The 20,657-nt window shown below is 32.2% G+C and overlaps 1 protein-coding gene across 1 annotated transcript; it reads right to left on the reverse strand.

Moving 5' to 3' along the window:
- Positions 1–1,956: 1,956 nt before the first annotated feature.
- Positions 1,957–8,892, reverse strand: LOC120273013 (ATP-dependent Clp protease proteolytic subunit-related protein 3, chloroplastic). Its single transcript, XM_039279650.1, has 8 exons — positions 8,547–8,892; positions 7,260–7,361; positions 6,376–6,498; positions 5,498–5,557; positions 4,411–4,507; positions 4,237–4,310; positions 2,169–2,222; positions 1,957–2,093 (listed from the first exon to the last, which is right to left on the reverse strand). The coding sequence occupies exons 1-8, from the start codon at positions 8,841–8,843 to the stop codon at positions 2,052–2,054; spliced, it is 849 nt and encodes a 282-aa protein (XP_039135584.1). The 5' UTR covers positions 8,844–8,892; the 3' UTR covers positions 1,957–2,051.
- Positions 8,893–20,657: the final 11,765 nt, after the last annotated feature.

A 20,657-nucleotide genomic window follows, 5' to 3' on the forward strand; every position in this document is an offset into this window, starting at 1 on the left:
TGTGCAGGTGGCAAGCGCAGCCAGGGCGGGGCATCTCTGGGCAGAGTTTGAAATATAAGGAAGGAAACCAGCAACCATGAAAGGTACATGTAATTTGGCGAATAGGACTACAAGCCAGCTACCAGGCGCCAAAAGTCACGGTAACTCATTTGCATTGTTCTGGTGATATGGAAAGCTATAATTCAAATCTGTTCAGCTGCCCTTCTCCAAAATTTTCAGTCCAATTTGAGGGCATATTCGTATAAGGGATAATGAAACTGTAAAAGAAATCTGGTTCAAGTTACATTTGAAGTTTCTAGCCATAGATGAAATGACCTGTTACAAGAAAGAGACAGTAACTCCATTACATAAGAAGTAACAAGCAAAAAAAAAAAAATCCTATTTAAGATTTGATGGTACAAGCAAACCCAATTTTCTTTTATCATTTAGCAATTTGAACCAATGTAGCTGCAATGTCATAGGAGCATATACGAATTAATTCATTTCCAACTTATCATTTTGACTAAAAAACAGTTTCAATACCTCTATCAAGAACTGTAACGTAAAAGGGATTGGTGAACTGATTCACTAAGGGAAATGATATGCAAAACACATTCCATCCATGATCTGTGATTGAAAAGAAATGAGTAAAAACTATTCATCCTAGTATGTACTCATACCAGATTTTCATGCTAAAAGGTATAGAAAGCAGATGTACTATGAAATTAAAGTCTACTTTAAGATAGCTGTGTTGAAACTGGATCTAAACAAATGCTGGAGTCCAAGTAGGATATCTACCTGCATAAGGTGTTGGCAGGAAGACTAGCTTGTCCCCCAAGACCGGTATTGGTTCTTGTGAAATTGAATGCCTACCAGCTAGTATACATCATGATACAGTTTCAATCAACCTGGGTGTATAATTAACCCAATGTAATGTCATCCTGAAACACATCTACCAAAACAATTACACAATAGTTTCTGCTATGACCTGGCAAAGCCACTGAGGTAATCTTTGCCCTACTTCCGGCTTAGTGTCATATCCCATCAATCTTTAATTCCAGCCTTGTGGTCCGGACCCCTGTAGAGACCTGCCATTATCTTCCTTTGACCACGCCTAAAGTATCTAGAAGAAAACAAAATTGAACCGATATTATTCCATTCAAATAGAACTTACAACTAAACCTCTCAGTTATTTTACACGCTATTAGATCCTAAATTCCTGTTGCTGCTGAGCCTTTCCGCCAGCAGTTTCTAATGTAAAGTGATGAAGCCAATACATTAAATGTACAATATTCAAAGCATGTAGTACAAGCAATAAGCAAACCCAACTTAATTTAAATTGTGTGGCACATCAGAGCGTTTCATTGAATTACAAGATAGCTGAGTGACCCCTGTCCTATTATGATTGTTCCATATCAGCTACAATTGGATAGAAGCAATATAGCAGTTGGTAATTACTTGGTTTCTAGGTTCAAAATGAGCATTCAACATATCATGCTTGTTTTATCCACTTTTTGTTGAATAGATAGACATGTCGATAATGGATTAGTAGAAGTCTGAAAAATAATGAATATCATAAAGTCAAACATGCAGTTTTGATTCCTGAACTATACCCGTAGATTCATTTTGATATGAGGATTAAAAACCTTTTTTCTAAATAGGGACCAAAACTGCTCACCTTTACTGCAATTTGTTCATAGTTGAAGGACCAAAATAAACATGTTTTGGACTCGAGGAGCAAAGTGAATATAGAAGTATAGTTTATGGACCAAACTGAACTTTCACCTATTAAAACAGAGCAGGTGTGATCTTAATGCACAAGTATGACATAACATGGTAGCCCAACTGACTTATACATTATCATCATAATTTACAAGTATTCATCATAATTTACAAGTATGACAAGACATGGTACTCCTACCGACTTATATATTATCATCATAGTTTACAAATATAGATTAGGGTGGCTATATTTTATTGACATTGGTATGAGTTAGAAGTATTAAAACACAATTGCAGATTCAAGCTACCTTGTCGATGACACCAAACTCTTGGGCCTTTACAGCATCCATCTAAAATGGCCTCCGCATCACATTTGAAACTGTCTCAGTTGACTGACAAGAAGTGTCGTCAGTCTGGAAAGTTCTTTTTAAGGCAAATATATAAAATATCAAGTAATGGATACTCACATTCTTGGTGTGTTTTGCAAGAAGTTTAACGAGTGTGTCTCTATTATTTATCACCTACAAAGGAGTAAATAATATATATATCAAATAAGATGAAGTGATGACACAAAAAGAAATCCCAAAAATGACTGTTCAGAATGAAGTAAAAAGAGAGAAAGGTATAACATCAGATGCCAAGAAAGAAACCGGGAACAATTCTCAGACAGAAGAAGAAAATCATATGATAACTTTCACACGGACAGTTAGTTATAAGCATTTAAACTGATTTTATTATGAATGTTCTTCCGGTTACAACCTGCAAAGTCATAATATAGATAAGGTTATTTACCAAGATAACAATCCAGGATTGAATTGCAATTCATTGATATCCTGTCCTGGAAATGATGCTCAGAATAAATAATCTTGCTGGAGACTAGGCATACACACACACATACACAACGTAAAACAAGCAAAATAAAGTATTGCATAGAACATTGTCAAGTGTAAGGTATCCCAAACATGAGCAAATCTCACTCTATCCAGTTGGTACATATGAGTAAAAGATTGTTAAGTGGAAGGTATCCCAAACAGTATAGGAAGGGCAAGTCTACTAACCTTGAATAAATGGCATTCACCACATAAATGAGACGAAGGATGAAAACATCAATCCTACCATTAGGGCAACTGAATAATCAATAAAATTCTAGACACATCCACCTCTCTCAATGCACAAGCATACAGGAGAAATTTTTTTAAGCACAGGGGAAAAAAAGATAGCTCATGCTATCTGAAAAATGACACTGACCTCTTACTATCTCCCCTTGAGCCTTGTAACTAACTAAACTGGTTCTCAAATGGATCAGCAATATTGAATGGAATGAGTAAAAATGATAAATATCTAAAAACCATATCATTTTCCCAAAAAATTAACTTTTGAACCAAAAAGCACCACATGACAGAGATTCAGCAGAGACTAATAAAATGGGGTATAATAGGGTATCTTGCATCCTAAAGAATTAATATCCAAGGAATCTACGAGAGATCAGTCCTTACCACCTTTAAAGGAGCTTGGAATGAATTAGCAGAAAATCCTAGAAGAGACAAAATAGCTTCTTTAGCACATTTGGGAATCGTTTTCACTATCCTGAAATCTCCACATTTAATAGCCTCCTTAGCAAGCCACTACTGTTCTTAACACATGCTTGTTGAACCATATAATGCACAGCAGCACAAGAGGTAACACCTGGAGCCAAATCCCTAGTATAATTCAGAGGTATGGCTCAAAGGTGGATACTTCTCCTATAGGTTCTAGTGTGGTTGTTCTTCGCCATGTTTCATTTCACATCTGCTGTCCAAGAGGATTGCAGGATCAACGAAGAAACATAGGAACAACCTTTAAAAACTCCACAGATAACAATTGGAAGTAGGCGGTGTCATACCCATCTATTAAAATTATATTTCAATCAAGTACAAGATAGAAGTTATGTCAATGACTTGCAATAAAACCTCATCTTAATTACCACAGCTCAATCTAGAAATAAATGCAATTTCAAACTCAGAATGACCAATCTGTGGAATTCTTCACTGAGTGTCAAAACTAAAGGCGTAGCGAGACATATGAGTAAGAGCAGGCTCAACGTAGATATACGAATATATCCAAAGTCCCAGCTGAAATCTAACATGATTTGCTGGGAGAGCAAAGCAACTCCCAGCCCTATATATATGGTTATTTCAATCCAAACTAACTGGTCAGTGAAAGTAGGTAAATAGACAATAGATATTGCCGTCTTATTTTTAATTTTTATTTTTTTGTATCAGTTTTAATGAGATAAATTTGTAGCCAGCCATAACAAATCCTATCTTCAAGTAGCCAAAAATCCTCACACGAAAGGTATGCAATTTATGTAGAAGTTAGTATGGTGTGGCTTTACGCAAATGACCTATCTAGATAATAAGTTAGAGACTCCCACTTTCAAATAAGTAAACCTCCATTTTTTTTTATCTCATAAACTGAGAAAATGAGTGCTTCCCTAGGAGTGTACATAAACTGTATTTCAAAAAACTTGGAGTATGCTGAATTAACTAATCTCACCTCTTTAGCACGAATGAGAACATCACTTGCAGGCATTTGTCCAGAAGACGGGACACGAGGTTGTTGGATCATTGCTGCAATAGAATGTGACACTTTTAGCATACGGTATACCGGCAAAAATTAAATCATGGATTAAAGTTTTTACCAGCACCAACAGACAGCTTTACAACTTACCTTTGGCATGAGGCATCATAAATCGTCTACCTTTCTTCCCTGAAGCAAGAAGTAGGCATGCCTGGCCAATAGCAGCTCCAACAGCTACAGTTTGAATCTACATTAATGCATGCATTGTTGTCAAAAGAAGAAATATCTAACTAGCTTAACTTCCATATTTACAAAATATTAAAGTAAAAGAAGTATCTATTTCCCCATTGGTCATGTCCCACCAAAAACTTTGCACAATAAAGCTTCAGAAAAAATCTAGACAGAAAGGCCTTCATCTCCATTTCATATTTACAACCATCAAGATTTGCAATGAAATTTTTCTCGGATGTGCTATGACATCCATATCCCAAACCAGCTCCCGTAAAAGCTTCAGTCCATTATAAGAAAAAAAGCCCAGCCAATGTCTGTATCATAGATCAATAACTGATCCAAACAACATAAATAACCTTCACTTCAATGGGAAGCACCACACATGAAAAACAAGGTGCATGAGGTCTTCAATAATTCAGACTAAAATTAAGAGTGCTATTTATTTATTCTAATTTATTTTGTTTGCCCCAAAAGCACCACATTGATAGCAATATATTAAGTGATTTCAATGCTTAAATATTTAGAATTTGTCCTCCATAACTCACCAAGATTATTCACAAGAATCATGTTGGCCTCAAATTAATTTGAGAAAGGACCCAATCATACTCATAGGCTCATAGCACCTTATAACTCATAAATCACTTCAAAAGGTTCATAGAGTACAAGCATTACATGCTCATAGATCTTTAATAGATAAGCCCAAGACCAAGGAACATGCCCCATAACATAATTGATTAAGGAAAAGTTAACTGATGATCCCATATACGTAGCATTTAGTGATGTACTGATGTTTTAGAAGTTAAAATACATTACATGGTCATAGATACAAATGCTATCTTCCAAATTAACACTAATGCATAGAATAAGGTGTGTGTCAGGTAACTAAGTGTTATGTGCAAACGATCGATCAGGCTTAGAAATAAACTAACATAACTATATCTACAGTTTCATAAAAGAAAAAAAAGAGCGATTAGAAAAAGAAAATACAGGCAAGAGATGATGCTACCTCATTCTTTAATTGCATCATGGCATCATAAATGGCAAAACCTTCTGTCTCCATCCCGACCTAAAGAGTAGAGAAAAATAAAGATAAGTTCACCCAGAACTACATGAAGCAGGCAAAAGAACTAATGCTTGGGAAGAAAGGGAAATTTGGATTTTGTAAAACAATGGACAAATTGGAACAACAAAAATGAAATAACCAATAAGGAAAACTAATCAGAAATTTTTTTTTTTTTTAGTTTCCCAAAAATCAATCACATAAATTAGATATAAGAACTAAGTAACAAAATCTTCAAGATATTGTCTTCAGGGTTATATGCAGATCCATAAGAAGCACTAGTGCACTCCAAAAGGAACCAGCATTCCTGGGTACAAATACATTAAAAAGGGAAACAGCAACAAAAGCGACACACAAACCTCAAACATAAAAGGTGCAAATAAAAAACTCCATAGATAGCTTTTTTCAGTAATATCACATAACTACACCCAAGAATCGCAGTTTCTTATGACATTTTTTTTCATCTCTTCAGGAAAGAAGAATAGAAGCAAGACTCTTTACTACTACAAAACATCACAAGCCACAAGGCTTCCTCAAGCAGCAGCTCATAGTAAGAAAATTCCTCCAAGAGAATAGTTAAGGGACACAATGCAATTTGACCAAATAGCAGGTAGATTTGTTAGTAATTGATGATACATGAAAATAAGAGACAATGGAATTTCAAGTGGTTACCGCCTGGAATAAGGTGTCATTCCACATGCAAGATTTGAATTAATGTATTAATCGCATAAATATGGAATGAAAAAAAAATAATGTTAAAAAAAATCACAAGTGCATTCTATCTAGAATTCGAACAAACTATAAAAGGGACATGTGAGACATACAGTTTCACCATCATCACGAGTTGTCCCTGTTGAATTGATATAAAGATAGATAGGTTCTTTTGGGTCCATCCATTGCAAATAAAGCAATTCTGCAATAACAAGCTCCGTGACAGCAGGCACCAACTTAAGAACAAAACATAGTTAGTTTGGTAAAAACAAAATGAATGTCATGACTGAAATAAAATCCTATTCAAGGACAACTTCAATCACTGGTATAACTATCATGAAAGGCAAAAAGAAGCCACCAAACACACAAACAAAAATGTATGTGTTCTTTCAGCTCTTTGATAAAATACCCTGTTAATTTATTGGCAAGAATTCCAAGAACAGTCATCATACTTTGTTCATGAGTGTATTTCTCTTAAATGAACCTAAAAGCAATAAATCTAGTTTACTCTACCACATAGCAAAATTTTTGTCTTGGAGAATCTAAATGGCACAACCAAAACTACAATAGGCATCACATTGTATGGCATATAGCACATACAACAATTCATGCAAACATGAGATTTAGGCTAGATAAGGGAGATCCTTGTATCCTACATAGCGATGAAGCTACTTTGAATAGACAGCATAAAAAAAAAATAACTCCATTGTAAAAGAATAAAAGAGACGTAAAGACACATACATTATGACAGGGGCCAAAACAAATAGCACATCTCACTACAACCCAAGCCTATAAACATTGATTGCAGAAAATATAATTATCCGCAACATTAAATTTAACAAGATATAATCCAAGTACTTATTATCAAAAACAATAAGAAGATTTTTTGCATGGCGAATGGGAGAAAACCAGGGCAAAAAAAAAACTTATTCTTCATTACGATTATTGATAGGCAACATCAAAAATCAATAAAATTGAGTTAGGATGCAGCTCTCACAGGCATTCCAATGTACACAATTCGCCCATTGAGGAGTAAAGATGGCAAATCAGGAGGTGGTTTCCTTGGCCTGTGTTCATTGTAGGAAACAGAGCGTTCCACCTAGTTAAGTTTAAAGACAATTAAACAACTAAAACACCAACAAAGGAGATGTGAAACATAACAGAAATGTCAAGATATAATTACAGATGAAAAGCATAAAATATCTACTTCCCTCATGAAGATATATTTACCATTCCTATGAAAATCATAAAAGTTTAGGATACTTCTCGAAGTTTACCCAATAATGATATGTGAAGCATGAAGAAGACGTAAGAGTTAGGATATGTTAACAGACATTAAATACTGAACATTACTTTCTTCAAACAATTAAGAAAGATTTAATGAGCAATCCTTTCAATAAGAATCCAATTTTTATGACAATTCTCCAGGTTTACCCAAACAAAAGGAACTATACTGGTCAAAATTAGAGGATATTAATGATCTTCAAGAATAATGCACAACTACTTTCAGTATTACATGATGAAATGAAAATAGACCAGCAAATGACTTTGATTCGCCTCTGATTGACTTTTTATACCATAGAAAACTACTTGCGCAACAAACTACATGCTACCCTAGATTACCCAGAGTTCTCATGAACATAACAAAAAAACCACAGAAGACACAAATTGACAATATAAATTTCCTTTACAGATTAAAAAATTGAGTGCAACACCAGTAGCAGAATCACCAACTATAGGGGAAAAAAATAATAATAATCTTAAATAGTTACAAGTGCATACTTTCTAAGAGAGATCCCTGGTCATCTACAAGAAACATGGATAACTTATTCACAATCAAACTTGTAGAACAATTGGAAACAACAGGCAAAAGCTTTCTATCAATCATATTAAGGGGTCCAAAAACAACCAGGTGCAAGCACAAGTCTTTGCATCATGTATATATTTATTTTGTTTTGTTTCCCCAACCCTTAGCAATATTTGACACTAAACAACACATCATGCTGCAAATTTGAATTTTTCCCACGCATAATTCACTACAATTAAACGAAAAATTATGCAAGTTACAAACAGAATCCACTGTGATACATATTAGAAAAGTCACTCTTGAAATCAAAGCTAATCCATATTAGATGTTTGGATTTGAATCCATCCCTTCCAGCCAAAAGAAGACAATTATTCCTCTCCCATCCATCAATAGCACAAAACATCCAACAAAGAAAACCAAATCCGACCAAAACAAGCGAGCAAAGAAAGAATCAACAAAGTATGACCAGTAACTCACCTGAGCAGGCGTGGCCATGAGCGTAGGGCTGTCAAATAGATCAAGGAACGGAGGAATATCAGAATTAGAAGAGATATGAGAAAGGATGTCCGGCGAGGAAGCGGCGATAGACGAGAGCTTGGAGAGAAAAGGATCCTTGGGGTTCAGCGGTGGAATCGGGGGCAGCGTCGCCGCCATTCTAACCCTGCTCCTCCCTGATGCTCTCCTGGAGGTCGATACCGACAAAGAGGGCACGCCGGCGCCGGCGATGGGCATTTGGGCGCCGGCGGCGCCCAAGCACAAGCTCGCACACGCCATGGCTTCTCGTTTTCTCTGCTCTGGATTTTTCTTTTCTTTGATAACAAATTATCGCGAGTATTGGATAACTTTTGAAAAAGACCCTTTAAAATTTTTTAATTTACAATAATCTCAGCTTTTTTTTCTAGGTTTTTCTAGGTAATAAAATCACAATTCTGAGTTTTTTCCCGGGAAATAAGCCCTTATGGGTAGGGATGGCAATAATACCCATACCCGACCCGACCCGACCCGACCCGAGTTTGACGGGTAAAACCCGATTTGACCGGATTTCGGGTCGGGTTCGGATAAAACCCGACTTATATGAAACGGGTGCGGATGCGGGTATGAGAATTGTACATGACCGTCATCCCGAAACCCGTCACTGGGACCCGAAAATTAAAAATTACTAAAATATTTATATAATATATATATATATATATGTATATATCATATATATATATATATCTAATATGTTCTACGACTTACAATTTAGGGTTTTTATTTTTTCCCTCTTTGTTTGGTCTTGTAATTATATAATTATTTTATTTTTATTTTATTTTTATAAAATTATAATTACTTTTAAGTTATTTTTATAAAAAAATAATATATTTTTTTATTACTTTTTAATATTGGGCGAGGGCGGGTATACGCATGGGTACCGATCACCGTCGGGTGCAGGGTGTGGGTTTGGGTTTTAAAACCCGTCGGGTTCGAGTTTGGGTTCGGGTATATTAGTGGTGATGGCACGGGGAATGCAGGGTATGGTAATACCCTGCACCCGACCCGACCCAGTTACATCCCTACTTATGGGTATTATTATGCTTTTACAATGGATGAAAACTTTGTTTTCATTATATTCCATATATATTTCACATGGATTAGATGTAACCATTCTACCTCAATGCATTAAAAAAAACTATCATTTTTAATTTATGAATAAAAATTTGCATTATTTTTTTGATAGAGAAAATTTTGTACTCAATACAATGAAAGAAAAAAAAAAAAAATCCATATCATATATGCTTTGAAACTCGTTGTAATTGGCCCATTTAATGTGATTAACTAAAAGGTATTCAAGTGGCCATGGTTTGTAAGTTTCATTTTTAATTTTTATTTTGATTTAAAATTTACATCTAAAAGACACAATGCAAAGCTAGAACTAGTAATTCAGCTTCCCCAAAAAAAATCATATATAATTATACTTAAAAATATGTTTTTCCATTTTTCCAATCTTATAAAAAGACATCCTGCACCTAATGTGTCATTATCATCCTTCATGACTCAACTCAAAATCTTTCTTTTGATTTTCCTTCATTTTTTCTTCTTTATTTTTCTTCTTTTTCCCCTTCAAGATGAGATCACATGCTCCAAATGTTTGCCCTGAAAATTTTAATTATTTTAATACCCACTCATCATTAGTCAAAAGACTCAAAATTTAAGGGATCTAACCTAAAGATTTAAGTCATACCATGTTAATTTAACGGTGACCTTCTTCTTCAAAGTTACAATAATGATGCAAAGGTTTATATATACTTCTGCAAAGTGGCTTCTTGGTTGATTGAAAGGGAAAGCTTTGTCTTTGTCTTAATTATTAATTAGGTGTAACCGTGAGATTGTTATTTATGAATTTAATTGGACTGGGCTTTATGATGGTTCTTCTTCTTCTTTGATCTTCTTTTTCTTTATCTTGAGATTTTTCTTCAAAGTATAATAAAATTTTAATATTAAATAAATGGGGCCCTTAGGTTCTTTACACAATAAAATTTAAATATTAAAAAAATTAGTGTGACCTTTAACTTAAAAAAACTATTAAAAAATTGAAAATATGTATTTCAGTAAATAATTATAAAAAACATTATTTTAATAAAAACCCCACTACATGTTAAGTTTTTATAAGTTTTTTTAAAATTCAAAATATATGTGGTTTTGAATAAAGATTTTGAAAAAGACAAAAAAAATTGTGGTCCCGCATGGGTTGTTATGCTTTACGACAGATTAAAAACTTTGTTTTCATTATATTCCATATATATTTCACATGGATTAGATGTAACCATTCTACCTCAATGCATTAAAAAAAACTATCATTTTTAATTTATGAAAAAAATTGCATTATAATAGAGAAAATTTGTGTAATCAATATAATGAAAGAAAAAGAAAAAAAAATCCGTTTCATATATGCTTTGAAACTCATTGTAATTGCCCCATTTAATGTGATTAACTGAAAGGTATTCAAGTGGCCATGGTTTGTAAGTTTCATTTTTAATTTTTTTATTTTTGATTTAAAAATTTACAAAAATCTAAAAAGACACAATGCAAAAGCTAGAACTAGTAATTCGACTTCCCCCATCATATATAATTATACTTAAAAAAATATGTTTTTTCCATTTTTCCAATCTTATAAAAAGACATCCTGCACCTAATGTGTCATTATCATCCTTCATGACTCAACTCAAAATCTTTCTTTTGATTTTCCTTCATTTTTCCGTCTTTATTTTCCTTCTTTTTCCCCTTCAAGATGAGATCACATGCTCCAAATGTTTGCCCTAAAAATTTTAGTTATTTTAATACCCACTCATCATTAGTCAAAAGACTCAAAATTTAAGAGATCTAACCTAAAGATTTAAGTCATGCCATGTTAATTTAACGGTGACCTTCTTCTTCAAAGTTACAATAATGATGCAAAGGTTTATATATACTTCTGTGAATTGAAGTGGTCTCTTGGTTAATTGAAAGGGAAAGCTTTTTCTTTGTCTTAATTTTTAATTAGGTGTAACGGTGAGATTATTATTTATGAATTTAATGGGACTTGGCTTTATGATGGTTCTTCTTCTTCTTTGATCTTCTTCTCCTTCTTCTTGAGATTTTTTTTTAAAAGTATAATAAAATTTTAATATTAAATGACTAATGGGGCCCTTAAGTTCTTTAAAAAAATAAAATTTAAATATTAAAAAATTAGTGGGACCTTTAACTTTAAAAAAACTATTTAAAAATAGAAATATGTATTTCAATAAATAATTAAAAAAGCATTATTTTAAAAACCCCAACTATATGTTAAGTTTTTATAAGTTTTTTAAAATTCAAAATATATGTGGTTTTGACTAAAGATTTTGAAAAAGACAAAAAAAAAAAATGTGGTCCCTTATGTAGGGGTGTCAAACGGCAGGCCGTCCCTCGGCACGAGTCAGGGCGTGCTTGGCCCAATCACTGCTACTAAAGATACAGGTCTTTCGGGCCACCACTGCCCTAAACCCCGGCCGCGTCTTTGAGCTAGGGGTTTGCTGCCCGCGATGGCCCAGCACGGCCCAGTGGTCCGCCCTGGCCAACATGGCCCGATACGCTAAAACGTAAGTTTTTTTGTAGATATTTTTTGTTTTTTTAGTCAATAAGACTTTTAGTTCTATATTTTTGAATTTTAGGATATTTTTTTAATATTTTTTTAGCAATTTTAGGGTATTTTTTTATATTTTTGGGGTTTAAAATAAAAAATATAAATATAATATAACCTGGGCCCGAGCCACGTCTTGGGCCGACCTTGAGTGGTTGAGTGGCCGTGCTCGGCCCGAGCTGCAGCATGAGTGCATGGGCGTTGTGGGCCCAGGCGGTGGCCCGACCCGTTTGACACCACTAAAATAAGGTAGTATTTAGGCTTATTATTTATTTATTTATTGTTTGTTTATTTATTTATTTTCTTGTTTGATTTACCAAACAGTGCGTGGACAATGTGAAATCTTGAACTTTCATTACTGTAGTAATTGTTTATTAGTCTAAATAATTCACTGTATATTGAGTTCCAGACTTCGAGTATTGGTCCTTTGTTTGAATTAGCTTCTCAAAAAAGTTTTTTTTTTTAAGTTTAGTAGAAGTGCTACTCCAGAATAAGTTAAGCACTTTTTTTGTATTTTTGTATAAGTGCTTCCAGAAAAAAGTGCTTCTAAAAAAAGTGTTTTTCAGTTTTTTTACAGCTTCTGTTTTTGCAGAAAAGCCAATACAAACAACTTTTTTTGAACCCAGAAGTGCTTAACTTATAAAAAAACACTTTTAGGTTTTTCAAAAGCTAATACAAACAAGCCCATAATAAATTTTAAAGATCATTAAATGATCATAACTATTGCACCTCTACATATTTATTTGAAGGTGTTTGTTATTTTTGTAAAAAAAAATTACCAAAAGCACTCCGAATATTAACCATAAGCAAAGTTTCGTTAATGTTTAGTAATTTCTTTAAAAAAAAAATTTAAGTGAATAGATTGAGAAGAGAATGAACGCATCAAGGCAAATTAAAACATTTATTGGGTTTCAGATTTTTTTCTTTTTTAGTAAAGTTTTTGGAAAATAGTGAATATAGTCTATATAGATAAAAAGATTTTTTTTTTATTAAATTAGTGCAGTGATTTTTAAAGCTAGTGTACCACATGGACCATATAGTGCTCCGTGATCTTTGATTAGTCCATTGACATTAGGGGTGGCAAAAATTCGGGTCCGGATAAAACCGGGTCCGGACAACTACTAATATAAATAGAAAAACTTGTGTCCGGACCCGGCCCGGTTTTAAATCCAGACAAACTTGGTATGTCCAAACCCGGTTTATTTTAAAAACCGGGTTGTCCGGATGTCCAAATTTTTTTCCGAATTCTATAAGTTATTTTTTTAAGTTCGCTCAAATATTAAATTATACAAAAAAATAATTTAATTCACATTAAATGTAAAAAAACATTAATAATCTAAAAACTCAACTCAAATTATAGAAAAATCTAAGTCTTAATAGAAAAAAACAATAGATGTTTAAAGTTTTTTTAGAAGAATGGGTTTAAAACAAATGGGCTAAGGTTGTGGGAGCTTTTTAAAGTTTTAGGGGTTAAAAAGGCCCGGTTGTCCGAATTTCTATGTCCGGACCCGGCCTGAATTTAAATCCGGACAACCAAGCCATGTCCGGACCCGACCGCGATTTGAAAACCTTATGTCCAAACCCTTTTTATTCGGGCCGGATAAAACCGGGCCGGCGGGTTCGGACAAATTATTGCCACCCCTAATTGAGATGTAGTGATATTTAACCAGTGTCTTACCAACGGTATGGGATTTGCTGAAAATTAAAGGCACAATCACCCATCTGTATAAGAAATACCTAATGAATGTTGGGAAATTTCAAAGCCTTTTAGCTTATAATTTTTTTTTTGAATACTCAATACTCAAACGCTCATCAGATTTCTTAATATTAGCACAGACGATAACACCATGCTCCAACACACTGATCCGTGAACCCTTATTTTGGAAATGAGCTGTTGGATTTGTATTTGATGGTTATGATGATTAATATACATTAACAAATTATGTACAACAGTACAAAATAGTAAAAAAAAAAACAACAGTGAGCTTAGATGATGTTTTCTGTATATATATATATATATAGCCATTTACCTATTTTGCTGGATATCTGTCTTCTTGGCTTAGCTTTTTCAATAAAAATGCTTTGCAGTAACTAAGACTTTCAAACCCGGCTTCAATTTGTTTGATTCATCACCTTGCATTTCACAATTTGATGTTTGTTTGTTTGGCTCTGAAATCTCAATTTTCAAACTTGCCTATACCTCAAACGTCTTTTTTGCACCCTCTATCAATCTTTGAGAGCTCATTTATTTTTCTGTTACTGTTAAGAAGTCATAATCTGTGCCTCGAAATCTCACTTTTCTTTTGTTTTTTCTTTGATAGTTTTTTTTTTATCAAAGATGACAAACACTAAGTGAATAGTATTTAGAGATGGCAATTTGTACCCTACCCGACGGGTATACCCGTACCCGTACCCGGTCAAAGAGGGTATTACCCTCTTTGACCGTGCACGGCATCGGGTGACGGTGATACCCGTTAGTTTTTGAGCGAGTACGGGTCGGGTAAGGGTATGCCCTCTACCCCTACCCTGCACCCTTACCCTTACCCTTACCCTGTTGAAGAGAGTGCAGGGTAAAAACCCTGCACCTGCATCCCTTACCCTCTCATATATATATAATTTTTTTATAAAAACTAAACATTTACTCACAATTTACTCAATATCTATTTTTCATAGTGATTAATTTGAAAAATAATACTTCAAATTTTTCTCTTAATATATTATTTTTAAATTTTTATTTAATTTCTATATTTATATTTGATAATATTATCAAAATTGAGTTTTAGATATATATTAAGAATCATAATTAAATTAAAAAAATAAACAAATATAAAAAAATTATAAGAACATCATGAAAAAAATAAGATACTAATAAAAAAAATCAATTGGATATAACTTATAAAGAACAAAAATATTACTAGATATTATTACTAGATATTTATAAAAATTTGAAGCTATATAAAATATAAATAGTAGATATATGAAAAAAATTTTTAAACAAAAACCAAGATGGTTAAACATGAACAAAACAAAAAAGGTAGAGTTACCATTGAGTCCTAAATAGACGCTCATTTTTTTATGTGATTATATAATTTAAGATAAGCAAATATATATCAACTTAGTAATTTTGAATTTATGGATGTGTTTAAAAAAATCTGTAATATAATGTATAATTAATTTATTTTTTTATTATTATTTAAATTTAATTCGATAATTTGAACAACGAGTAAGCGGGTGCACTGGTGATACACCGTACTCTCGAGTGAGGGTAAGGGTATGATTTTTTTACCCTGCAGAGGCATGGTGAGAGTACGGGTATGGGGTAGGGGTTACGGGTACGGGTAAGGGTTTTGGCATACCCTACCCATACCCTACCCGTTGCCATCCCTAATAGTATTGTTATAATATTTTTTTATAGTATATTATAAATAGTATTTGTATATTATTACATAATATCACGACACAAGGATTTGACTTCACATCATTCATCCACTATTTGGATGACTTACCACTAGACTGTAGGGTAATGTCACTCTCAAATAATTGAAAATGATGAAAAAAATATAATTTAGATATTAATTTTGTAAAAATTGAAAAACACAATGATAAGTGTGTTTTTTTTAGCTTCTATTAAATTTGGATAAGGATTAAAAATATCCAAAATCAAATGCCATTTATGCGAGGGTGGTCGTGCACTAAATATTTAATTCAGTGATTTTAATATATATATATATATATATATATAATTTTGATTTTTAAATATTTGTTTTTATATGAAATTTTCTAGAACCAAAAACCTAATTAATGTTTGGATGGTTGGACAATTTTAAATCAGAATAGATATAGACATAACAATATTAATTAATAAATTAACTATTAATTATTTCTTATGAAACAATTTTTTTTTTTTTTTTGAAAAAGGTGGATAAACCACTTCAATTAAGAACAAAAGCAAACAAGATCCATTCACAATACTATCATGGAAGGAAAACAAAATCAGAGAACTACAACATCAAACCACAAGAAGTGAAACCGCAAGAGTCGAACAAAGACAAACAGAGAATAGACAGGAAGAAAGATAAGTAAAACCAACAAACACGGGCCTCCTCAATACTCTCAAAATCTTACCGCCAACTAGCCCGTGTTTTGATCCTGTGCCTCCTCAGAAGGTAAAGCTCATGCTGTCTCCTCCACTCGTGGACTCAGAAAGTCCAGACTCCGGTGAATGATAGTGACTGAATCCTCCAATTTCTTATGAAACATTATCATTTGCTAATAAAAATAAAATTGTTTGAGATACTGAATATATAAATTAATAGTTTGTGTGTAACAATTGTTAATAGACATACATAATTAAGGCTGTAAATGGCCAAGTTTGATTGGGCTTGGCCCAGGTCAAGCTTGGCTAAACCCAGAGCCCAGATCAAGCTTGAGTTTAGTTTGATTTAGTTCGAAAATTAAATGAAATAAATTTATTTTTACAAATTCAAGTATGAATATATTTAATTTGAAATCAAAAACCTCATTTATAGCTTGATTTTTATAATTTGTTTTTAAAAATAAATAATATAACTATTTTTATAATATGTTACATAATTATGTGTCTTTTTTAAAATCAAAACTTCAAAACATGTCTCTTTTTCTTTTTATTTTATAAAACTTCCAAAAATAATTATGGGAAATGTTTTCATTTTTCTCGTTAGAACGTCAAACTAACAGTTTGTTTACCAACCAAGCTTTGTCTACGGCTCATTTGGTGTTTTAAATTAATAGCTAAAATGGTTGTTTTATATTTTAAAAAAATCAAATAACCTCTCATTTTTTTTATTTTTTTTAAATATAAAATAAAATTTTGATTAAAAATATAAAATGTTTAACTAAATAAAAATACAACTTTACCATTCATGCAATATTTTATAATTAATGTAATCATCAATAATACTATGTTCTATTTTTTTTATTTTGTTTGAACATATATTGTGTGTGTATATGTGCATGTAATTATAAAACTTTTATGTCTAATTTTTTAAAAAATTCATTTTTTGTTTTTATTTTAAAAAATCATTTCTCACGTATATCAAACCAAACACGTTTCCTTAAAACACAAAATAAAAATAAAAAAGTATTACGAAAACAAAAATAAAAATAAGAATATTATAAAGTTCTAAAAAAATATATGCTCTACTTGTCAAACAATTATAAAAATCCCATTAAATCCCCATACTTATTTTTATTGTTTTTATGAAAGCAATATGATTTTTTCCAGGATAATCCAAATATTATTCTATTTATACCAAATAAAAATATCCTATTCATGGCATTTTCCTTTGATTTGTTGATGTTGGAATTCAAAAGGAAAAATTCTTTATGTATAATAAGTATGCTTGCATAAGTTTACTATTTATATATATATATTAATTACAAATTTACAATATGGACAAGTAATGTTAAACACATGCCTTTTGAAAGTAAATCAAGTGTTTTAACCACTTAATTATTGTTATGTTCGAAAAAAAAATTTAAATATAGATAAGCAGATTATTTAAAAATAAATAGATTATTTTTCATAAGAAAATATATCACTTAAAATATTTACCGGAAAAAAAAATCAAAAAATAAAAATAAATAAAAAGTCTAGTCAAACTTGTTGACAGAGTGTCACTTCAAAATTATTGAGACATAGATAGTTTGATGTATTTAGCAAAACTAGGTCCACTCATCATGACTCATTCATTGTACTTTATTCCTTTCCAAAACTTAAATTTGTCAAACTCTCTCTCTTTCCAACAACTTTCTTCTCCTGGTGCATTATAGTTCAAGTTTTAAGTATTTTATTTGTGATTTTATTTATTTCAGTTCATCAATTATATATATAGCAAGACGGGTTATATTATTTTATAAGTTAAAAATTTAAAATAAATAATAAAAATAAATATGGCAGAATCTGGAAGGTTGTGAAAATGATAAATGATACGATTACGAAGAAAATTACAAGAAAAATAATAGATTGGGAAGTCACATCATGACGCACCAAAAACAACGGAGTTATTGGAATTGTTGGCCATGAAGGGGGCTTTACAAAGATAAGGTTTGAACAAGAATGACGTACAAGTCAAGCCATGCCATGCACAAGTGTCGTAAGGATTTGGAAATCATCAAATTTTTTTTTTTTTTATAAAAACGACAAGCACTAGAACCCCAGGGATGTCTACGTATGGAGAGCAAAGCTCAACGCCGACCCACGTATCCTCACTTTTGCGCAGAACATGAGGTTTGATCCCGGGTTCTCCCTGAAACGAATACCCTACGTAAGGGACCCGATACCAATTGATCCAAAAACCGTTGGTTTGGAAATCATCATTTTCATGTTTGGTCTATTTTATTTATTTATTTATTTATTTATTTTTGCCTGTCAAAAATGCACATTTTGAGAGAGTGGGCAGAGTTTTCTTTGACTTTTATTTTTTATTTTTTTATCTATGATATATGTTTTTTCAAACATGTTTTTTCAAACAGATAATCCCTCTATTTTTGTTTACAAAGATAAAAAAAAATCTCTTTAAATAGAACATATCATAAAAACCTGTTTTTATGGCACTTACAAGCTAGCACATTATTTTTAAAATACAATAATTATATATAATTTTTTTTTACAAATAGGGGATAAGTAGTTTTTATTTAATAGAAGTCAAAGATATGTACGGGTATGGAGTTAATGTTTAATTAATGTGCCATCATCTTGTCTGGGCCACCGCTGTTATGGTTTGATTTTGAGTTCTCTTAAATTGTAATTACAAAAATTACCTTCAAGACAACAACTCACCCAATCACATCAAATAAAAGTATTTTATTATAGAAAAATTAAATAACAAAAATAAAATAGTATTCTTTATATGAATATTATTCAACAGCTTCAACTTATAAGAAAAATTTTTCATTGGAAATGGAAGATAAGGAGGGTTCTAAATCACTTAGATTTTTTTTTTTTTTTTATTTAAGAAGCCTTTAAGAGATAGTGAGGAGATTGAGAAGAATAAACTTTGAGATATACATGAAGAGTAAGGTTAGATAACCGTGCCGCAATTTCCCATGACGACATAATCTTCACCTACATTTCTTATAACTTTACTTCTTCGAGAAGAGGAAAATACGGCAAGCAAAAGAGATGTCGCCCCATGACCATAGTTCACATTTATTGAGACTACTTAGCATATGTATATATAATTTTTTTTTTTAGTATTTTTAGAGTTAAGTTGCAAGTGTTCCCAACAAAATCAAGTTTGTGTCATTATTATTAAAAATTAAAATAATAATAATGTTGATATTTATTGATTCCGTCTTATTTTTTATCTTTAAAAATTCGGTTTTTTGATTAATAAAATTTGGTTATTATTAATACGATTACCAATGTTTTCATAACCGGACCGGGAAGTGAACCGGCCAAGCAACCGGGTCATGGGTCAATTGGTTGGACCAGATGACCCGGCTTGGTTGAACCGGATGACGTAATAATTATTTATATATATGTATGTGTATATATATTCTCCAAACATTCTAAACTCACATATATATATATTCCACGTCCAATTTAATCCAATTTTTTTTATATGGACCAAAATGCAGTGAAAAAGAAGAGAAAGTTGAAAAACAAAAATGAAAAAAAGATTTGCGAAAGAGATAGAGAGAGAGAGAGAGAGAGAGAGGGCTCGGCTTTGATGGTGACTTAGAATGGAATCACGGGAAATTTTTGAATGAATTTAGAGTTGGAGAGAGCAAGCATCTTCTGGATAGCAAAGAGAGAGATAGGTGAAATGAAGCCCGTGAATTGTTGAAGTTTAAGTAAAACTTCAGAACTGAGTTCTGGTCAAACAGGGCGGTTCGTCGGGTTTGACCGGGTTGACTTCTGATCAACCAGTTCTATAGAACCGGACCGGACTGTTGGCCGGTTTCCGGTTCTACCGGTCCGGTTCTGAAAACATTGACGATTACGAAGTAATAAAAAAAATTGTGTCTCGTGGCTGTCAAAGTCAGACATTCTCAGATATTCTAAGATAATTAATGCATAAACGTGGACAAGTCGCTGCCTTGAATAATACTACTTCGAATGGACCATTTTTTTGGCTCACAAACATTAACACTTTGGTTGAGAGCTGCATTATTCATATTTATTTAAAAAATATAAAAAACTATGTGCCAACCATTTTGGAATCAACCTGTAATATAAGGGCTCTGATTACACTTACTTTTTTTATTTTAATTTTATTTTTTTAGTTCTTTAATTTTTCAATGCCATGAATATTTTGATAAATAGAAAAGTATTCGTGATTCGATGACTTGTGTTGCTTGTGACCGATGACAAAAGTACATTTATGTTAACATAAGTTAGGAAAACAAAGAAAAAGGAAATAAAGATGATGGGTAAGTGAGGTAAAAATGACAAAAATAAAAAATAA

The sequence above is a fragment of the Dioscorea cayenensis genome, chromosome 12, assembly GCF_009730915.1.
Source record: "Dioscorea cayenensis subsp. rotundata cultivar TDr96_F1 chromosome 12, TDr96_F1_v2_PseudoChromosome.rev07_lg8_w22 25.fasta, whole genome shotgun sequence".
Taxonomy (NCBI): domain Eukaryota; kingdom Viridiplantae; phylum Streptophyta; class Magnoliopsida; order Dioscoreales; family Dioscoreaceae; genus Dioscorea; species Dioscorea cayenensis.